Source organism: Stegastes partitus, unplaced genomic scaffold (genome assembly GCF_000690725.1).
Source record: "Stegastes partitus isolate 25-593 unplaced genomic scaffold, Stegastes_partitus-1.0.2 Scaffold303, whole genome shotgun sequence".
Lineage (NCBI taxonomy): Eukaryota > Metazoa > Chordata > Actinopteri > Pomacentridae > Stegastes > Stegastes partitus.
The window spans coordinates 135,212-157,415 of record NW_007578034.1 but is presented as its reverse complement, the minus strand read 5'-3'; the positions used below and the strand labels follow the sequence as shown (position 1 = coordinate 157,415).

Genomic DNA, 22,204 nt, shown 5'->3' with positions numbered 1-22,204 from the left:
GGACTTCTCTTTTGGTTCTTGAAGACGTTTCATCTCTGATCCAAAGGGGAGAGCCTGATCCTCGAGATAAGACTCAGCAGTCCACCTGCATCTAAAAGATAAGGGACACTCTTTGAGGACAGCAATGTTCACATTTTGGACATAGAAGACAGATGGTTGGAGAGAGGAGTGAATGAAGCCATCTACACTGGAACAGCCATCTCTAAATAGAGCAAGGTGTACAACAGCACTTATCAGGTACTTACAATGCAGTCTTGAGATCTCTCCCCAGAATGTTTGATCACCTTAAACATCTTAAGTATCCTTCACCTGCCAGTTTTACAACTATGCATACTTTGAGTTGTGTGAGTCTTGAATCATTAATGGGCCATTAGCAGTGTTAGCTTGGGGTGACACTATATATCTAGGAGTCCCCATCGGTCAGTTAGAACTAAAAAAAACAACCTCCTGGATGAGAGTTGGAATGTAATTCAAGAACCAAAAAGACAGTTGCAGTTCCTTTCTACTGAAGCACTTGGGATTACTATGTTGAATTGATTATTATTCAGTCAACGCTGCATCAAAGAAAGACAAAGTAGGAGGTTTAATCTCTGCTCACTTGTTGGAAACTGTACAGTTAACATCTCTTATCGGCAGTGCCTCTGTGTGGTTTGTTAACAACGCTGAAATCTGATAAGAGCAAATTGTTTGGACTTATCTCAGAATCTCTCTGCTGGGATAAGTCAAAAGTTGAAAGGCAAACCCCAGCAGAGCCCAGTTTTATCATGGTTTATACAACTTCTTTCTCACAGTAAAACACATAAAAGCACATAATTACATACCTATAAACATTATTTTACACAGTTGTAAGAAAGTGTGACATGTGACCAACATACAATGCATTTTTTAAACCATGTGATAAAAGTGTCCACCCTCTTTAGCATCTTCTAAAGCGCAATGGTGCTTTTCCCCTTCTCCGCTGTAGTGAACTCATGAATTAAATGAGTTAATCTAATTTTATGTTGCCCTAAATCTCATGGGGAACAAGTTTCTCCCAGCGCACTGGAATAAGGTTGCATCACACAGATCAGGAACAGAGTTCTGTTACTTAATGTATGATCAGAATGATTATTCACACTTGGAAAGAAGTAAAGAAGAAGCAACATCAACTGTGTTATACAGCGTTTTAACAATACATTGTAGTACAGTCACATGTCCAGTAGGTGACACTGTTGTCCACATTTAGAACCTGAACGAGACAGCGTGACAATGTTTTAAAGCAGGACACACTCAAAATGCATAAGCAGTAAAATATTTACTTTGGTTTCTGATATTACCGCTTTAAATCTTTAGAAACATATAATAAGAGCATTTATACATTTATATATCTTAAAACTTCCAAGGTTTGCATGAGAATCTCCAGAGGTGTCAGCGTAGAAATAAGAAAAACTAAATTGAATCATAATGTGTAGAATTTAGAGATGAATATGATATCTCCTCACTTGGCGTACAATATTTAAGTCTATATGATGGAGTTAAAAAAAAAATAAAAAATACAAGTCTGTTGCTCTCTCTCAACAGATGTCAGCCTCGTCCTTGTATTTGTAGTGGCAGCTCCAACGTACCATGTTACACACTTTAGTTACCTCATCGCTTCGAACCAAACATCCTCCTTTAAATACCTCCTCCAATGAAAATCAAGTTCTTGACATTGTTAGCATGTCCATATGGTGTTTTTATCTACCGAAAGACACACTATGAGCAAAACAAGCAGAGAGCACGATGGCTGAGCATTTCCTCCTTGAAACTGCAGTGTGCTGATGACAGTCTCAAAAAAAAAAACAGATTCCAAGAATTCATACATAACAAACGTAAGGAGCCAATCCTGTCAACTTGCAGGGTTTTATTATTCAGACTCTGTTTCTGGTCCAATTTTGCAGCCTGTCACCATGTAACTGAGAATAGGTTTACAGTTTTTGAGCAGACCAACGATGTAGAGTTACATCTAAGGTAGGATGGGATTATTTTCATAGAAAAACAAACTTCCAAATACATAACTTTGATACGCAGAAATGAGTTTTTAGGGGTTAAACCAATGACTGGTGGGGGACTTTAGGGTTAGTAGCAGAGGCCAAAACCTGCTTGTGTATGAACCACATGTGTACATCGTTCAGTTCTACATTTTACCACATTCAGCTCGGAAATTCTTTGCATTTTGAAGTGTAATCACTTCACAGCTGCAAGCTCCATTGGTCTGTTGAGAAGCATGAGGCAGAAACAGTCTTCAGGATCTACGGTTCAGAGAGCAGGGCTGATGCACAGAGTAGGTTTCCTGCAGCTGACTCTTACTGTAGATGGGCTTGTACTGTACACATTCAAACAAAACCTCTGCGGCGCTCAACTCGCAGCGTTCTCGAATGTGAGCTTGAAATGTAGCAGCTAACCAGCAGCAGTGCCACGCTACAGGTCACCCCATCGACGTGCTCCCATATGTTCACCAGAGTGGGAAAATGTTGTGCCTTCTTAATAAAGGGTGACAGATGTGGGCCACATGAGGGGGAGGGGTCTGGTAGTGGAGCCACGGAGGACTGATAACCATGGCAGATAATAGCTGTGCTCCTTCACTTGGTTTTATTTCCTCAAGTGATTCCCTCCTGCTAACCTGCTCTCTGCTGTCTGCTCAGAAATTCCAATACAGCATGATAATCTGTACAACATGGCACACACAAAGGAGGGCTGTTTTACCGTCTGGAGGTCTGTCCCTGCAGGAGCAGTTGTAGCACCATGTGTCCTGATCAAAACACTGTAAGCTCAGATCATCCAACCAAAGACTTCTGTCTGTCCTTCAAACCAGGACTAAATGATGGTGACATAATGTCCTCTGTTATTTCTTCTGAAGGAACACGCCATTTGTTCTTTGTGCCAGTTTATCTGTGTGTGTGTGTGTGTGTTGCCATGAACACATGGTCTTAATTTCGTCATTCCTTGTCTGTTTCTCCTTGTGCTGTAAAGCCCTTTGGATCAACTGGGTTGTGTTAAAAGTGTACTGTTTGAGGTTCAGTGTTTAAGTTAGATAGAGTTAGTGGTTTTACAGTTTTAAGCCTCCATATGAATCCTGGAAATTAGCTTTAGGTCTAAATTTTCAGACACATATTTGTCACAGCTTTTCCACATGAAGTGCTCGCTATAGATGACTGTCAGGCTTTAGTTTCAACATTTTTTTTATTTCATACTGAATGTTCTTTTAATGAAACTTTCTCCTGGTGCACAGCGTCTGCCAGAGAGTCGCAATGTTCTGAATGGTCCCATGACATTAAAATATGCAGCAGATTTATTAATTTTTCTCCCTCTGGAGCAAGAAATGGGCTGTTAAAGGGACAGTCCTTATAATAGAATTAGTTGAGTTTTGGTCTTAAGGCTATTAAATACTCTTTTATTTAAATAATAATTGGAAATAAGCTGCAGCATGAATGCAAGATTAAATTGTACTGATACTCCTACACTGATTTAATCCAATAAATAACATACAGCACATATACGCTGAATTCTGTGGTTATAGTATTAAAGTTATTATATTTTTTTCCCCCCAATTTTTTTTGTAAATGAATCTGTAGCAGCACATTTTGTCTGTAGCCTGACTATATATTATTGCTTGCAGTTTCTTTTTTCATACACATCTCCGTTTTGATTATTTTATAATATTATGAATTATTGTAAAGTCAGCCTGCACAAATAGACACACAAAAACTCTCTACGAGACAAAAGACATGCTCTTAGGATATTTGATCTCGTCTCTCTCAGTGAAAATCGATCTGTGACTGATAGAGCCTACCCGAGGGCTTCTCTTTCCCATAATTTGTATTTTGCGACTGACTGCAGTTTCTGCGCTGCTGCTGCTCATACGCAATCCCTGGATAGGTGGTTGCCATGGATTCCTGGGTCACATGCGTGGGTTTCCTATAGCCAGAAGCAGCAGAAGATGCTTGGACCAAAAATCCAGAGCCATTTTCATTCAAGAAAAAGAGAGGATCCGCTGTGGATGACTTGCTGACTGGGTGGACTGACTACACCCGTCTGCTCATTTGAGGCTTTTTTTCCCTCCAGAACAAATCTCCTCTGTGTCCTTTCGGATTACTTCAAATTCGCAGCAAACCGGTTTTGTTCACATCCATAGACTGATAACAGGAATGAGTATAGAAATTCCTGAAGGACTGACGGAGCTGTTACAGAGCTTTACCGTGGAAGTGTTGAGGAATCAGCCCAGGGATTTGCTCGAGTTTGCGTTACAGTACTTCACCCAGCTGAAGGACAGCGAGACCAAAGAGGCCTCATTTGGCAATGACCAAAATTCGGCCCCAAGACCTGGAAAAGCGGTCAATTTCATTGACGAAGCCATGCAGATCGATTCGGAAAACGGAGAGGAGGAGGAGGACGACGATGACGAGGAATTCATAGGTGGGCTATTAGATGTGCTATATGCCAGGGAGATTCTGAGCGTGACTGTGGATGATTTTCATTAGTGTGTGATCGTAAGCGTGTATCGCTGTTGTGTGTCAGAGGATGAGGACCACGGTGGTCGCAGTGATGCTCCGCCGCTCGCCTCCCTGCATCCAGCAGCTCTGTCATTCTCCTTATATGGTCAGGGAGGCTGACTGATGCTCCATGTCCTGCTCTTCATCTCAACACACGCTTCTGTGATAAAGACTGCGTTAAAGGACAACAGCTGCAGAATCAAGACACTGTTTTCTGTTCATTTGTGTGCTCTATAAAATCCCTGCAGCTCTGGCTCATTTGAATATTTTCTGTTTCAGGTGCAGGCCCGATGGGCCTACCCTGATTAGCTCATGTAGCAGGAATATGACAAGGCAGATAAAGGGAGAAAGTTAAGGCTCTGCTGTGTGGTGCAAGCAATGCACAATGTGACTTTCAAAGCCCTTCATTTTTTAGTGTCTCCTAAAGTATTTAACACAATGGCCAGTGAAAGATTGCAATGAGATGCAGCAGCAGCAGCAGCAGCAGCATCCCAGAGCTGTGACACAGCATCCCAATGAGAAGTGGGGTCTGCAAGACTGGCTGCAATGGTTATATAAGGACAAGTACACCACAATCATTGCAAAACTAACTATTGTTGTGTTTTTTGGGTCATGGCCGTGCCCCATCACACCTCCACTGTCTTAGTGTTGTTTCAGTGAGCTCCGTCAGTCAGCAGTGGCTGGCAGGATATTAATGCATGAGACCTCCTTTCTAATGTATATTTTATACCGATCTATTGTGTAGGAGCTTGGCACTTTTAGCTGTTTTACATTTGAATTTTATTCTCATTTAAATTGGATTCAAAGACTCCGCTTCAAAGCAGCTGTCCTTATTCAGGTTCTACACAGATTAATATGGATCCTTAATGAGCACAGAGGAACCCACATGTAGCCTGCTGTAGATTTAGAAACACTGTGACCCTTTTACAGTAATAACTGAGCTTCTGTCAGACACGATTGAATGTATTTTTTATTTTTGCTTCGCAGCACCCGTGATAAACAGATTCATCAGAAGAGCATCAGGTGAGTTACCGTTTACCGCCTGCTAAAGTTGGCTGTTAAAAGCATTTCGTGTCCAAAGGAAATTTCTGGACAGTGTCAATACTAGAAACACAAAAAACCTCTTTGATACATGAACACTGAGGCTGCGTCACATTTGCTCCAGCACAAGTGATACTAAAGTATTTTTCCATCTGTCTTTCATTACTGTCTTCTCTGTATTATAACAGTGTTGATTTATTAGAGCTGTGAAAGAGCGTTGTCATGAGTCTGGTTAATAAAGTCGGTGAGTGATGCAGGTGGGAAGATAGATCAGGACAAGTAGTGTTGCCGATAATCATCTCTCACTTATAATAATAATAAGGTTGTAGCTTTACAAGAATACATTTGCTGTATTAGAACAGCTGGCTGCATGTTTGTCTGAATTTAAAACATAAAATCTTTCAATAAAACTTTCCTACTTGTTCTCATCTTAGATAGAAAGTAAGCATCTCCTACACTAGATACTGCAGCTCTGAAAAATACATATTAAAAAAAAGTGTCCTTGTATATGAAATAAAAAACAGATTTAATAAAGTTATTGTAAAAATGTCTTACTATAACCACATCTGGCTGTTAAACTATAGAAAGGAAATGTGGTGCGAGTGTCCCCTCAAGTCCCCTTTCTTAAGATGAGAGAAGTTGTTTTGTATTTGAAAGATTTATTTCATGAATGCTGCTGAATAATTCTTGTAATTTGTTTGTGTGTGTGTGTTTAACTGAGATAAAGGTCTGTGCTATGGGCTACCTACATATGAACATTTATTTTTCAGTGTGTATGTTGTTTATTACACACATAGTAGCCAGGTGCATGAGAGGTATAAACCTGTGCACCAACTCTGATAAAGCACACATTTCATAGACCTTCCGCAGTAATAAGTCCTTCAGTATGAACAGCATCTTATACTTACACAGATGTAACCACCAATCACACACCTTTGACATTTACACTGTCACTCACTAATAAAATGCATTCACAAAATTAGACAAGCAAGATATTCAAACATCCAAAGAATACAATGGAGGAGGAAAACAGTAGAGAGACACAATAATTGATATAAATCAAGTTTAAATGTCATTCATTTGTTGATGCCTGTCTTGCAGTGTGTGCTGAAGCATTTAATCCTGATGAAGATGATGAGGATAAAGAGCCAAGGGTAAACTGTGTCCCCTCTCACAATTCTCTAGTTTTAATGTTCAGTTGAATTTTTCAAACATTCAAGATTGTAGCTCTGAATATGAATAAAATATTCACCAGTGTGACATCTTCTGTGTGAGAGACTGTGCCACTTCATAGGAGTGTGTTTTATCTGGCAGGTCACCTACCCAAAAACCGATGAGCAGAGACAGAGACTACAGGAAGCATGCAGGGACATTCTTCTGTTCAAGAATTTGGATCCAGTGAGTGAATTATTCCACAAGCACTCTGTGCTCCCCTGGTTTGTGCCCTGCCATCTCTTCAATTACACAAAGGAGAACATGGCCTACAGCCAGCAGCTTTTTTGTCTGCATGCTCAGTGTGCTATGCATGATTTGTAGAGATTTTTTTTAGTCGCTGAAACAGAACATGGTGGTTTTTGCATGATTGTTTCAGACGTTTGACTGATGTTTGTTTTTTTTGTTTTCTTTTTTTTACCCTCACAGGAAGAGATGTCTCAGGTGCTGGATGCCATGTTTGAGAAGTTCTGCACAGAGGGGGGGCACATCATTGATCAAGATGATGATGGGGACAACTTCTATGTTATCGAAAGGTGGTCTTTTATGTCACTTTTACATCATTTCTAGCTCCTATTTTTTAAAATCATGTCTTGCACTGTCACAATGAAACTTGGTAAAATCGTCTGACTCTTCGGATGTAGATCATGGGTATAAGCTCGCTCCACTCCTTTTGCTATTTTTGTGTTAGCTTTGTCAAAATCCCATTTGCTACGGGAAACAACAACATTAACAACTTCAGGCAGCTACGTAGATGCTGGAAATTTCAAGCTTTGATGAAGGTTTGGATGGTTGTTGAGCACCACTGCTTGTTTTTTGTGTTTTTTATTTTTCTCTAGTGAATTAACCATTTTAAGGACAGTGCTGGCCTCCCTGTATGCAAATGTTCTGCCAAAACAATTCCTCCCAGATTATTTTGCAGTCACACTGTTGCTGCATTCGTCACTTAGCTCTGCCCAAATGACTGTGATTGGTTTCACGAAATACAAAAGGTTTTTCCCTTATAGCAGAATGATAATAAGGTGCAGCTGGAACATTCGGTGCTGCAGAATAGTCTGGCAATGCGAAATTGTTTGTAAAGTAAACCCTAGAATAAAGGTTTTCCTGCTGACTAAAGATTCTTGAAGACAGCAATATATGGTTATGCTTTAATCTATTTTCCTGATTGTTTTGTTTTTTTTCTCTATTGTATTTTAATTCAGTGGGACGTTTAACATTTTTGTGAAGATTGATGGCACGGAGAAGCTGGTAGGCTGCTATGACAACAAGGGCAGCTTTGGAGAACTGGCGTTGATGTACAACACCCCCAGGGCGGCCACAATAATCGCCACCTCGCCTGGAGCCCTTTGGTGCCTAGTGAGTAAACCATCACATCCTCCTGTAGAAGCACAGTTGGCTCCTTACTCAGGTTTTTCCACCATGCTGTGCTTCCAGTTGTCGTGATTTAAATAAACACACAGGTTCTCTGTGGCATAGTGAGATCACAATATCCAAGGGAGACAGCATGTAAAACATAGTGGATGCAGCAAAAACTGAGAGGGCACTCATGATTTCACATGTTCATCAATGCTTGTGTTTGAATGTTAATAATGTATGAGGTTTTGTGGCTCAGCACAAACAAACAAACTCGTCTGTTTTAGCAAAATGTGAAAAAAAATGCTGACACCATCGCGGAGCAGACACAAGTCAAGGTGAAAACATTTGATGGCTCTGACATTTTTAAAGTAGCTTTCCAGTTGAATGACATTTTGTTGTAACAGCACCGAACTGTTTCATAATTTGTAGACAGGATGGCTGCTGTGAATATTCAGCTGCTACTCGATTTGTTTCTGTGAAGCAGCTTGTTAGTTAATGACTCAGAGAAGGGTCGTGTCCTTAAAATGCGGGTACCGGCGTTGTTGTGTTATCTCTGGTGCAGACGGGGCAGGTTGCTGCTGTATCCCCTGTTGACCTGAACGCTTGTAGTGTGTGTTTAAGCGTGCGGACAAGCGGGAAGCCCTGTTCAACCAACAATCAGCTGAGGTTGAGGAGGGACTGTGCTTCCAAAGGGCCTCTGAGCAAACAGTCAACCGTAGTGGGGCTTTATGCATGTAATTAAATGGGTAAACAATTAAACTTATGACAGCCTGGTTGGATATTAAACCTGCAACAGACTGAGAACTGAGCCTGACTTCACCTCCCACTTTACTGAGAGATTAGAGCCTTGTTTGCTTGTTTTGGTAAGGAGAAAAGACTTGCAAGCTAGAGGGCGCCATAGGCAGCTTCACATGTTCCCATCAGTATGTAACAGTGCGCTGCATGCTGTCATCTTACATTTTCTACGTCCATTATTTGTGCTTTTTTTCCTCCAAAATTCTACACAACTGAAAGATTTCTAAAGGTTTGTCTCTGAAAGCGGCAGGACGACACTTGGCTGCCGTTATTCTGCTCAATAAAATCCGGCTAACAGTGACCCCTGCTGCAAAATGTTGTTTCATACGAGTTATTGTTGAGTGAAAAGGTGCTGGAACAGTCAGGAACTGTAAGGAAAACCTAAAAATCCTGATGATGCCAGATTTTCTGGGTGTTTTTGCTTTCTCTGTGATGTTTGTCATTATTTCTCCGTTGTGATGGTTCAAGATGTGCCATCAGATATAACATTTTACAGAAGGAGAAAAGAGTTTTGATATAAAAGATACTCAAAGTGTTTCTTCTTGACATATATGCGTATACATATAACAACTCAGGGTTACAAAGTGTTGCGTCTTTAAACAGGATTATAAAACCTTTTTTCTTTTACTGTGATCTGTGTATCAGGATCGTCTGACATTCAGGAGGATCATAGTGAAGAACAATGCCAAGAAGAGGAAGATGTATGAGGCATTCATCGAAACACTACCACTGCTTACATCTTTAGAGGTTAACATTTCCTTTATTGTCCAGCATTCAAAAAAGTGCACGATGCATTTACAGCAAAACAGTTATCAACCAAATGTCTTTTTATCGACAGCTGTCAGAGAGAATGAAGGTAGTAGATGTGCTATCCACCAGGGTGTACAGTGACTCACAGCAGATTATTGCTCAGGTGATTAGTCTCTTTGCACGATCAGTTCTTTGCTTGTTTTTTTTTTTTTTTAAGTTGTCTCCTCCACATCTACAAACATTTGCTTTTGCTCATTTACAACCACCTCGTCGCTTTTGTATTACAGGGTGATTTAGCAGATTGCTTCTACATTGTCGAGTCCGGCCAAGTTAGAATCACCATGAAAAGAAGCCGGGTATGTTTGCAAAATTATCCTTTACATTTCCCCTATGATACCAAAACACTGTGGTGCTTTCTAGTATTCTATAATGTGCATTTGTTTTTGGCCAGACAAAAAAAGACCAGGAGGAAGAGGAGGTGGATATTGCTACATGCTCAAGGGGCCAGTATTTTGGGGAGTTGGCTCTTGTCACAAACAAACCCAGAGCTGCATCTGCCTACGCTGTGGGAAGCGTCAAATGCTTGGGTACATTTTGTGCAGTTTTATGTTCAATCATACTTTTCCTCGTATACCAATTATTATTCTGCTTAAATAATGTCCGCCTCTGCTTTCTTTTGTCAGTCATGGACGTTAAAGCCTTCGAGAGATTGCTAGGCCCGTGCATGGACATCATGAAGAGAAACATTGCTAACTACGAGGAGCAGCTGGTGACCCTGTTTGGAAGTAGCCCTGAGATTGAGCAACAAAGTGCATGAGGTGATTTCAATGGACCATGAAAAAGTGGATGGGAAAAAAAAAGGGTTGTATGGATGTTTTTTTCCCCCCATAATCACTTAAACAGCTTTTCTTACAAGAAATGTGAATATCCACTACACTACAACATTTGAGTGTCCGATATTTAAAACAGACTAGGTCAGATTCCCATGTGAGGTGAGGTTCGTTTTGATAGTTTGCCACAAAACGCTAAGACTGAAGTAAGCCAAAGCGGAGTTGCTTAAAGCTTGTTTAAATGACATTTCTCACAACTCTCACCTTAAAAAAATGTAAGTGTGCATTTTACTTGTCAGTGTCAGGTGCATTATTTGTTTGTAAATTGAACACTTTTGTTAACTTTCACCTTTTCTCCTCAGTGTTATAGCTATGCCTACAGAAGGATCTTGTTTGTAAATTTCTAAACATAATTTGTTCAAATCAGATGCCAAAGCTAATTTCTTACTGGATAATTGTGAGCGATTACGTCACACTCTCTTGTGCGTTGGTGCAAGAGCCCCGACCTGAGAAAGGATCAAGAATTTTTAAACGAACAACATCTTTCTCATTTTGATTACAACAGAATGTAGACTTGGCAGTACCTTAAGATTTTTACAAAAATACACTTCTGTTTATCGTGAGATTGAATCCCTTGAATACATGCTCATAAACTGTATATCATTGTTGGTAAGTGTTTGTGGCTGTTAGCCTAATACTATGCTTTTACAACAAAGCAGACTTCAGAGAGATAGCTGATAGTTTTGTAAGAATATACAACACATTGCTGTACAATTTTAAAGTTGAGTATTTACTGTTATGATATAGGCCCACTTTTAACTTAATAAGTTGCCCCACTAGATTGTAGTCATTATATGCGATGTCTGGAGACAGTTGATTTCTCTGTGTTTTAATGTAAAATTTAGGTCATACCGTTTTCGTGTAGGTGAAACATACATTATTATGACATTCATTATTGCTGTCTACCTCTGCCAACAACATATACTGTTTCCGTTCAACAGAAATCTAAAGTGGGTCCTCTCTCTCTTCTTCTTCTTCTTCTCTCTCTTTTTAAATTAACAATTGAAGTCTTCTGTATTTGTCTGCAGCTTAATTTTAAATTTAAAACTGGGTTTAAACATGCTGGTTTTATTTCCCCCCCTCCTCGTAGTACTGGTAATTTTTGAAGGCAAAACCACAATACTGGCTAAAAGTACTGTATGTTTCACTTTTCATGTCAATAAAGAACATTTTATATCTCTGTGTCATGTAATTTTTTTTCGTACATTGAAGTAAAGACACACTTTCAAAGCTTTCCATTCAGTTTTCGGTCACTCATTCACCATTCATTCATTCATTACCCAAAGAATCATTCATTCTTTGTTTTACTTGATCTTGTAGTTAGAAAGTTAAAGCAAATATTTCACAGGGAGGAAGGGAGGGAAAATAAGGTAGAAAAACTGTGTGTACAAGTAGTTCTTGCTGTAGTTGCAACATTGCAGATAAAAAAATAATCATGTATTGTTGCTGTTATTGCCAATCAGCTGTTACTGGGTAGTAACAGGCATATACTTTCAGCCAATGACAGGATGATAAACAAAGTTGCCCCCGCCTCCCTTATTTTTCTCAACCGTATTGGCCAATAGACGATCAGGATTCAGGTTGTTGACGTACTCATCCACCAATGGGAGGCTTCCTCTGCAAACATTCATTCCCACCCCTCGAGTGAATGCCACAGAGTTTCTCGATGGCGACAGGACTGGTAAGTGGGAAGTTGACTACTTTTTTAGAAAAAACAAACGATTCAAACTATTTTTTAACCCAATCGTTGTGTGATCCGCGTCTTTGCAATTCCAGCGTGGTGTTTTAGCGAGGTTGTCACGCGTTAATTTGACGTCGACTTGGCAGGTTGAGCTCGACAATGTTTTTTTCCTCGCTGTGACGCTCGTTGTTTTGGTGATAACAAACCCACCCGACAGCTGCTTCGTGTATTAAAACAAGTCGTCAAATCGGTAAAAAGCTTCTTTCGTTAACGCGAAGGCGTCGTTGAAAGGCTTCCAGAGGTTTTCGTGTCATTCATTTTGAACGGGGCAGAGAGGTTGCGTCATGCCTCAACTTGTTGACATTCTTTTGTTTACAGTGTTAGACCCGACAGCCTCTGGGTCTGAGCGGACGGTGCTGCTGCTGCTGTAGAGGACCGGGGACACACTAGGCCTGTACTTCAAACCGTCTTTTTGCACGAAATATTACTTTTAAATGCGTTTTATTACCGATACGTCGCTGTTGTATCCGCGTTTGAACTCGAAGCCACGGTTTGTCTGGACGCGCAGCTACAACCGCGGATCGGTTGTCAGAACAAAAATGACCGTTAGTTTTTTTTTTTCCTTCTTGTAATCTGATTCATTTGTTTTTCGCAGCTTGTTTTACGTTTTGTAACTATTTTTCTTCTATTGCATGTCGCCAAAGACTATATTAAAAACCAATAAGCATAAAGTATTCAACGCTGTCATTGATATTCTTCCACATTTTCCTCCCAAACTTCGTGTTTTCAGGCTTTCATTGGCCACTTTTTAAGACGAAATTCTTCTATTTGTCACTTTTGCTGCGCAGTTATGAATGAATGAGCTCTGGTACGCATGCGCCAAACCCTTTTAAGTTTATAAACAAGGCCTCCACGCAGCGAGTCACATGACTAGTCACAGAGGTTTACTGTGTCGGTTCAGAGACAAAGGATTCCCTAAAGGCCGCCTGCATTTTCCATTATATTGATGCTTTACATAAAATTCAATGACTGTATATTGTTTGGAGTATTTTATTTGCAGTGGTCAGAAATCTAAAGTGTATTTTTTTTCATTGATCCTTTTGCATTGTCCTAATAATACACATTAATTAAAAGAAAAGAAAAGAAAAATCCACAGACCATTATGCTACCTATGTATATACTTAAAAAGACGTCATTATTATCAATCAGAAGTGGTTGCTGTATAATTCTAATTGAAAAAATGACAATATAAATAGAACTCAGCAGCAGTTTCACTTTATGAAAGCTCTGATTTTGACTTTTGGTTTTGCCTAAACCAGCAGATGTGTCAGAGTTTGCTGATGGAAGCTGAGTAAGCTGAACTGCAGCCTGTTTGGAGGGGAAAAAAACAGAGGAAACAGAAGAGCATTGTGAGAATGGACGAGTCGTTTGATCCGCTCAAGTGTAACGAGGACCTGCCTTCCTCACCTGGGTGCCACATGGATTATGGTAAGATTAGCAAGAATTAGCAGCCTGCAATTGGGCAAACTGAGATTTTCATATGTTTAATATGAGTATTACTGCAATCTCTCCCCAGATGACATGCCGGAGCTGCAGGAGGTGGAGGAGGACCAGAGGTCTCCGGGGTTATTTCAGGTCGGAGCTGTGTCTCACCAGGAGCTCAGCTGCTCCCCAAGCACCAATTGGCTTGCTGAACTGGCCAACATTGCCACCAGTCCTCAGAGCCCTCTGGTGAAGGACGCCCCTCACAAGAGGTTTGTACAAATCCATAGTGACTCGACAATCAGCTGAGTCTAATAAATGCGACAGAAATGCAAAGACAAATTGACACACGTAAAAACAGAAGCACACACCAGTACACCTAGGGGTATTTGACAAAGCAGGATTGGCAAGTTAGAAACACAACTTAGAAAGTGTGTTGTGAAATATTCCCTGAAATTGTGTCAGTTTAGCAGTTTAAAAAAATGAACAGCTTGTGTTTACAGAATTTTGACCAGGAATTTGCAAAATCAGTTTCTCTGTTATCCTGGCCTTTATTTATTTATTTTTTTATGGGATTACATTAAAGTGTGTATATTTTAAAATATCCATTTCAAAATATATTGTATCACTAATGTGTATGTGTTCATGATAACATTCTGTTCATGTCTGATAAATGCATCACTCCTGCAACTGTATTTAATATATACGTAACAAAGGAAACTACTCATTTATAACATTGTCATTATTTTCAGATCATCTCCAGTTCACATCTTTGGCAACAGTAATAGTTTACATTCCTACGCCCGGCCCCCGTTAGCCAGTAGCGCGCCCAACCCGTCCAGAGGCCACCTCAGGGAGCGCAGGCGTGTCAGGGTAACCTTTCACTTGCAACCTCAGCCTCTGAAAACCTAAGAATCATCCATTCCTGTAGGCCTAGTCATTATATCCTGTTAAATTCTGTATAACATGCTGTGTTTTTTGCGGATGTCATTGTACGATTTGTTTTATTGTTTCTACAACAGGCCAGCAGTGAATCTGAATCTGGGGTGTTCTCAATGTCCTCATCGTTTTCTGATGATGAAGACATGGCCTGGTCTCACTCCTGGCCCTCCACAGCCTGGCATTGCTTCCTAAAAGGTGCATACATGCACACTCCTGTACATAAGCATCCACCAGTGTGCGCACGCACACACACACACACACACACGCATGCACACAGTCATGTTGAAGTTAATGGCGACATATCTTGAAAAACGGTCTTTAAATGTATCCCTTGTAGCATGAAGCCGCACAGTCTAGTGTAACCATTTACTCCTCAATATTAAACATTTCAGGTCATTCAGTAATGTTTTCTTAAATGTTTTACTTCCGTGATGTTTCAGCAAAAATGCAAACTTCACAAATTCTTTTCAAATATATCACTTGAGAAACGCACAATTTTCTTACTATTTGTGTTTTACCAACTACAATGAACATTTACAAAGCACTTCTCACCTCTGGTGTCCAAACAGCAGTATTGCATCTGTTTTCTAGCTTTATCTTAGCAGTATCAACACGTCTGCTTATTTATCCTGTTACATTGTTTTGTTGACATTCAGGAACTCGCCTGCGCTTCCATCGAGGTCCTAATGTGGAGTGGCAGGAAGCCGATGAACTTAGGGATTCAGACGATGACTCAGATGATGAAACCATGATGCCGTCCTCATCCTCCCTCAAAGTAAGCCGACCAATAGTGACCTGAGCATGTTCTAAAATAATTTTTAAGAATCTGACTAGAAAAATACAAGATTCTGTTTGTGTGTGTGTGTGTATGCTGTACATTACATTACAATGGCTTTGATGTGCCACAAGGTGGTGACAGGCTGACAGTGAAATTACAGTAACTGGTGTAACTGAGCTACCTAATTACTCAGTTGCACCAACTCCTACCCAAAAAAGAAGCACAGCTATATATTTCACTGACAAGAGAGCTTTCTAAAAACATTTTTGTGATTTGAGATTTGGAAGATATAGCATCTATAGTTGATTAAAAAAATACACACCTTCATGTATTAGATGTGACTTGAGTGCCATCCGCTGGTGGCAAAATAAACTACAACAAAAATAGTAAGATTAAAAAAGCTTTAAATTATTTCTTTCAGTGATTTGCAGTGATGGTCTTATGACATATAATGGAGGCTTTCACACAGTCAGACACTAAGTTGTTTCTGCACCATTTGCTCAGTTTTTCAGTTTGCTCATCTTGCTGTTGAATACAGACTTATTTTATTAACCTTTTGCTTCATTTACAGAGATATGGTTCCGATGGACTTAAGTTGGTGAGTCACGAAGAGACGCTGTCTTTTGGCCAGGCAGTTCTTAAATTGACTTTTGACCCGGGCTCACCAGATGAAGGCCTTCTATCAGCTGAATGCCGACTGGATCATCCATTTTTTGTCAAAAACAAAGGTACAATAACACCTTTTCATTCCTGTCAGGGTACACAAATATACGCATGCAAATAGATTTATGGTTTATGTTTTCCTGTTGTTTGAGGAAGAGCAGACACTAAAGCTTTGGTGGCAAGGAAGCAAAGCAAAATTACATCAAAACAAGATTTTAAAGCAATATGTAAAATGAAGCCAGCAGACCAAACAATGTTAGCTACATGCAAACTGTTTAGCTTTCTGTTTAAATAAACAGCTTTAGGATCAAGCTAATCTGTAATATACCATCTTTCTTTTGCAGGGTGGTCTTCCTTTTATCCAAGCCTTACTGTGGTGCACCATGGGATCCCTTGTTATGAGATGCAGCTGGGAGATCTGTGCCTGCCACCAAACCACCCAGATGCCATTAACTGTGATGACTCAGTCGTCTTTGACACTTTCAGAAGGTACACTCTTAGCATAATTATCGAATCCCTGTGTGCCTCACTGTTTTTGATTTATGTCTATAATGGTCATGTGATCCCTGGGCGGCAGGGGGATGGGGTTGGAAGGAATGGTAGTTTTCTTTTTCATTTAGTATTTTTTGTGCATTGCCTTGAGTCATCATGTCAAGGGATTAGGAGGTGGGGGTGCAGTGGGTTGAATGGAGGAAAGAAGGGAAACCTGATATTCCTGTCTGTCTAGAAATGATATTAAACACCTATACATTGCTACAGTGCACATTCTTACCTAACATACACTATGTATTCTGTACATCTCCTGTTCTGATTAAAGACAGTGAAATGCTTGTATTCCTAAAGTATGAGGCTACCGAGCAAAATTATACTGCACAAGAGAAGTGAAATCTTTCCACCTTATATCAATAAGTGTACGAAGCAAAAATAACTATATATTGCATTGATTTTGTAAAAAGCATATCCAAAATTATTTACATGCACAACAATTTTAGATGCTTGTAGTACCAAACAATGCACATACAAACTAGAAAAAAGGTAATTACACACAGAGTATGACAGATAAAGACATACAATAATAAGAACGCATAACTTTTCTCTTTCTTTCTCCTGCAGCTACGACTTCACCCCACTAGATTCCTCAGCAGTGTATGTTCTCAGCAGCATGGCTCGTCAACGGAGGGCCTCCCTGTCCAGCGGTGGTGCTGTCAGTCCAGACTGTGATAAACTTGAGCGCTCGTGTTCCCCACAATCCTCCATAAGCAAATCAAACCGGAGTCACAACTCAGGGACAGCCAGTGGTGCCACGCCTACAAAATGCAAGCGGCCAATGAATGCCTTCATGCTCTTCGCCAAGAAATACAGAGTGGAGTACACGCAGATGTATCCTGGAAAGGACAACAGGTATGCTGAAGTCAATTACATCCAGTGTACTCACTTATATGATCATCTATACAGTAGCTGTTTTGTAAAGCAAAGTTTAATTTAGGAAAAGCAAATGTCTCTGTCACATCTTAACATTCAGTCATATTTGCCATGTGTTTCACATAATAGCCCCACCCTTAGTCCAAATATGTCATGCTTCTGATGTGTGCCATAGATAAATATTAAGTAGAGAGTTGCCAGACTGTAAACACACTATGATAGCAATGCTACGTCTCTCAGTCTGGTTGTATAATGTTCAGAGTTCCCACTCTTTATAAGGAATACATTTCCAGGATATTTCAACATAAGACTCATAACAAAACTGTGATTTGTCATATGGGACTCATGACCTAAGACAAACAAATTGTTCTCTGAGGATTTCTCCTTTTAATATATACAGTGATGTGCAAAAGTTCATTGCACTTTAGAAGTTTAGATTCTTATCCATCATGCAGTATTATCAGGGGGTGTCGGATTGGCTCTAACTGTATTCTGCAGCATCAAAACAATCCCAGAAGTTCAAACATAAGGAACTATCATTAGTGACAAAAAGAACGAGGACAACAGGTGACATGGCCCCCACAGAGCCTTGATCTCAGTATCATTGAATCAGTATCTGATTACAAGACGACACGAGGTGAAGATGATGCCGCCAAGTATTTATATGATGATTTTTTTGTGTTTATTGCATCATATTTTGGCATTAGGAGGCTATACTGTACCTATGGCAACTGTGTGCAAAAGCTCAGAGGTCCACATAGCTAATGTGCACCACCTCAAACATGCAATGTAAGGATATGTCGTTGACCAAGATACCATGTGAGGACAGCAAGAATTGACAGACTCCTTGTGTTTTTCCCAACATGTTTTTTGTTGCCAGTGGAAGTCAACATTTAGGAAGTTAAAATCTCATACAGTTGTCTCCTCCTTTTCGGGAACACAGATCTAACAAAGCAATTACACTGCAGACCTCCTGCCCACATAGATTGTCACTATATGAATGAATGAATGTGAACATCGCCATTGCACAGAAAATTGTAGAGATGCAGCTCCAGTGCTGTTAATCTTTGTGTGTAGCTCATCATCATTTTGCATCACAGAGTAAAAAAAAATAAAAGTTACTTTAGAGAATATAGAGGACAACGCTGCACAAACATGTACCCCATAGTGGTACCCACAGCGGGACTCCTGTCCAACTATAATCTTGCCTAAAATGTTTTACACTGCACTGCATGGTAATTTATGGCTCTGTAATTAAAGGACTAACTTAAATTGGCCTTTTCAATAGCGTTGATGGTTCCATAACTGCAATCAGTCTCTAATCATCTCTAAAATTGCAAAAATGTGCATCATGCTGAATTTACTTACCAATTCACAGCCCTCAGTTCAGCAGCTGAGAAAAACCTGAACGACAGTTTACAAGAGTACAATATAGCAAACAATTCTCTATATTTAATCCACTCACTGTTGTGAAAAGGTGTTGAGATCTTTAAGGACATTTTGCAATTTATCTCATTTCCCATGTGTTTACCAGGACTGGAAATCTGCTAAGTATAAAATTTAGTTTTATACTTTTAAAGCTCTGTCACATTCAGCACTCCTTGTGCTAAATGTTACTGAATGGTTCAGTCCAGAGCTGTCAGACCCAGAGTATGTTTTAAAAGTCCATGACACATTATGTGAAGCTTTGTAGTTTCTTACAAAGAGAATTCCTCATGAACCTCTTAAAGCCCAAGGGCAAGGATAAAGAAACAGTGTAACCAAGAAAAAATGTGCATTGGGATTCTTTGGGCCGCGCTTTCAATTCTCATGCTGGAAATGTATTGATAGAGAACACTGGTGGGTTACCAATTCTAATACCTGGAATAGTAGCAAACCTGAAGGACAAATGCTCTTTTCTCCTTTAAGAACCTAGATTTAAGAGCACAAGAATAATGCAATCACCCTCATATAAAAGCTAGACCAATTTGTTAAGCAAGTCATCTGTCAGCATATAAGATAGAAGATTTACCTCGCAAACTTTGTTTTCTTTTCACTTGGCTTACCAATTTACGTTGTTGTAAAGCAGGAGTGATGCCAGCTGCAGTCTGTAAAACCTTAAGTGCAGTTTCATTTGCTTGTACCATTACACATTCTCTATGCTGTTTTCCCTAGTCATCTCTTTACTTAAGATTTGGGAACTGCAAAATAAAATCTACCTGTTCTAAAGAGATTTAGTTTCAGATCCTGTACACTTATCTGTAGGCTGTATTTCTGCTTTAAAAAAAAATCTAATTAAATAATAAAAGAAATCAAAGACGGATTGCATCAAGTCAAAAATCTGAAAACTCAAGTCTCAGCCTGTCTCTTACCTTTCACTCCAGAGCCATTAGTGTCATCCTGGGTGACAAGTGGAAGAAGATGAAGAGTGAGGAGAGGAGGATGTACACCATGGAGGCCAAGGCTCTGGCTGAGGAGCAGAAAAGACTCAATCCAGACTGCTGGAAACGTAAAAGAACCAACTCAGTAAGGACCAGCTTCAATAAATGTCTCTATCCACTGGCTTTTTAAACAACGTCCACATTGTACACTGACACTGCATATTAATAATGTGTGGTTTTAAACACGTGTCCGCCCTGATGTGTACTTACAACTCGTGTTCTCGTCCTATAGGGTTCCCAGCAGACCTAGATAATCCCCCAGAATCCCCAGCTGCTGGTGTTTTAGCATGGAGAGGTGCTGGACAGAGTCTAATGGACCGCTTGATGCCTCTTTGCTCTCCTGTATTCTTGAGACTCAACTGTGATGCTGAATTCACTCGCTTTTATAACCTTGAAACATTATAGTGACAAACCAGAATTATAAAATATATACAAACCATGTAATCTAGTCACTAACAGTGCATATATTTTCTTATATCTTTAATGTCAAAGATGTCTTATTCCCCTGAAATAAGAACGAAATCCTCTCATTTATTTCAGGTTATTTCATATTCAGTGGTAGAAAAAAACAACAAAGAGAGAGCCTGTGGTGCTATGCTTCAGCGTAGAAGGAGCAGCAAACAAGTGTGTATTTATAATTGTAAAAAGGGGAATTTTGGATAACTTTTTTCACAACTGTTTGTGTTGATATTTGTAAGATTCAGTATATTGCACAGATTGGTAACCCTTTCATACATTTTGTATTACAGTATATATCTTCCGCTGAACTATGGCCAACAGTTTGTGATACTGTCCTGCCAAGTCTTTAGATTGTCTTTGCCCAACCACCAGGCCATATGATGAGAAGGCTTTCAGCATGTGGTGGTGGGTTTACACTCAGTCACAAAGCACTTCAGACCTTCACTGTAAGTGTTTATTTCTTCTGCACTTTATATAAATATGTAATCTAATCCTATACAGCCATTGTATACTTGTGGAAACCGTTTGTATAATACACCTAGTATCTTCGTAGTTTTGCCATTTGGCACAATCATGGCCCTTCCGCCATGCTCTGCTTTCAGGTTGCTGTTGAATTTTACGTGCTTTGTTCATAATGTACAGGTCTCACAGCCCCGACAACCTCTTGCACAAAATATCCTTGTATCATATTATAAATAATTTTTTAAGCTTCTCTTCCAAGTGTTTGGTTCTTTTTCATAAACTGTGAACTGTAATCATGACTTGTGGGGATGCCTGGCTTTGTGTTTGAATACATGTTAACATGTTTTAGCCCTTTTCTGTCCCTTGCTTTGTATGATGATCAGTTTCTCACATGAACAAGTCCTTGAATGATGTGGCGAACCGGGAAGATTTTATCTCAAGCTTTAAAAGCTTCTCGATATCCACTGATCTTAATGTCCAACCAGTAAAGCCTGATGTTTCCAGGTAACGACGCAGTTATAGTGTGTTTTTATTCTCCTGTTTCTGCTGGATCAAAACCGTCATGCATAGGTGCTAACAAAGCCTCCCATAAAGCAGATGTGTCGTGTTCACTCTTAGGCTTAATGAGAGCAACTCTAAAGGTTTTAATTGAATCTTATACTCGCTGGAGCCTGGCCTCTTCTCTTGGAGATGAAGAAAGGATCTCAAAGGAAATGAAAATGAAAGAACGCATTATCATAAGTTTTTAGCTGGAGACAGTGTTTTCAATTAGATTTGTATTTTCATAAATTATCTACTAATGTAATGATGTGGTCAGGATTTGCCTAAGTTCTCTTGCTAAGAGCTTTCCACAGGCATTAAGAAATGATTAAAACAAAAAATTGCTAATAATGTACTAATAATTTTCTTATGTCACATACTTTGTTACAGACAGAGGGCGCTGTCACTCCATTTTTCCTCAATGAGAGATGATGCTTTTCCCATCACATAAACATCCCCCATCTTCATCATTTCTGTGTAAAAGATATTACGAAGGCCGACACAAAGATGGCATTGATAATACAGCATCTTTAGGTCAGGGCAGTACACTATGTTGCAGCTGCATTAAACATAGCTGGAAACAATTGTCCTGTCACCCCACTGTAAGTTAAGAACACATAACCATCCCTAAAACCATCCCTAAAATGATTTATAGGCAGGGAAAGTTGTTATTTTCATGTTTAGGCCCTCCTCAGCTGCTAGCAGAAAGTGGTCAGTCTGAAGGAACGAGAGTCGTAGCTTTGCGCGCCTCATGAAATAACAATGATCAACACCCTGCAAGCCTTTCAAGCACAGGAATC

The 22,204-nt window shown here is 39.8% G+C and overlaps 2 protein-coding genes across 3 annotated transcripts; both read left to right on the top strand.

The window, feature by feature from the left end:
- The first annotated feature begins 4,166 nt into the window (after positions 1-4,166).
- On the top strand, positions 4,167-10,482 carry prkar2b (protein kinase cAMP-dependent type II regulatory subunit beta). The gene is made up of 11 exons (XM_008283226.1): positions 4,167-4,434; positions 5,499-5,534; positions 6,654-6,706; positions 6,867-6,950; positions 7,194-7,300; positions 7,967-8,120; positions 9,561-9,662; positions 9,754-9,828; positions 9,953-10,021; positions 10,117-10,252; positions 10,349-10,482. The coding sequence occupies exons 1-11, from the start codon at positions 4,167-4,169 to the stop codon at positions 10,480-10,482; spliced, it is 1,218 nt and encodes a 405-aa protein (XP_008281448.1).
- Positions 10,483-12,191: 1,709 nt separating this feature from the next.
- hbp1 (HMG-box transcription factor 1) lies at positions 12,192-21,372 on the top strand. 2 transcript variants are annotated; one of them, XM_008283224.1, is made up of 11 exons: positions 12,192-12,236; positions 13,556-13,724; positions 13,813-13,990; positions 14,471-14,591; positions 14,741-14,855; positions 15,317-15,435; positions 16,010-16,166; positions 16,446-16,590; positions 17,215-17,502; positions 19,887-20,028; positions 20,176-21,372. In XM_008283224.1, the coding sequence occupies exons 2-11, from the start codon at positions 13,652-13,654 to the stop codon at positions 20,191-20,193; spliced, it is 1,356 nt and encodes a 451-aa protein (XP_008281446.1). In that variant the 5' UTR covers positions 12,192-12,236; positions 13,556-13,651; the 3' UTR covers positions 20,194-21,372. The 2 variants fall into 2 exon arrangements, with proteins under 2 accessions (XP_008281446.1, XP_008281447.1); XM_008283225.1 differs by having other exon boundaries at positions 12,201-12,236; positions 13,559-13,724.
- Positions 21,373-22,204: the final 832 nt, after the last annotated feature.

Coding starts and splice junctions, on each gene's coding strand:
- prkar2b (XM_008283226.1), top strand. CDS start 4,167: ATGAGTATAGAAATTCCTGAAGGACTGACGGAGCTGTTACAGAGCTTT. Junction 4,435..5,498: donor CGATGACGAGGAATTCATAG/GTGGGCTATTAG, acceptor TTTGCTTCGCAG/CACCCGTGATAAACAGATTC. Junction 10,022..10,116: donor TCACCATGAAAAGAAGCCGG/GTATGTTTGCAA, acceptor GTTTTTGGCCAG/ACAAAAAAAGACCAGGAGGA.
- hbp1 (XM_008283224.1), top strand. CDS start 13,652: ATGGACGAGTCGTTTGATCCGCTCAAGTGTAACGAGGACCTGCCTTCC. Junction 13,725..13,812: donor TGGGTGCCACATGGATTATG/GTAAGATTAGCA, acceptor ATCTCTCCCCAG/ATGACATGCCGGAGCTGCAG. Junction 17,503..19,886: donor TATCCTGGAAAGGACAACAG/GTATGCTGAAGT, acceptor CTTTCACTCCAG/AGCCATTAGTGTCATCCTGG.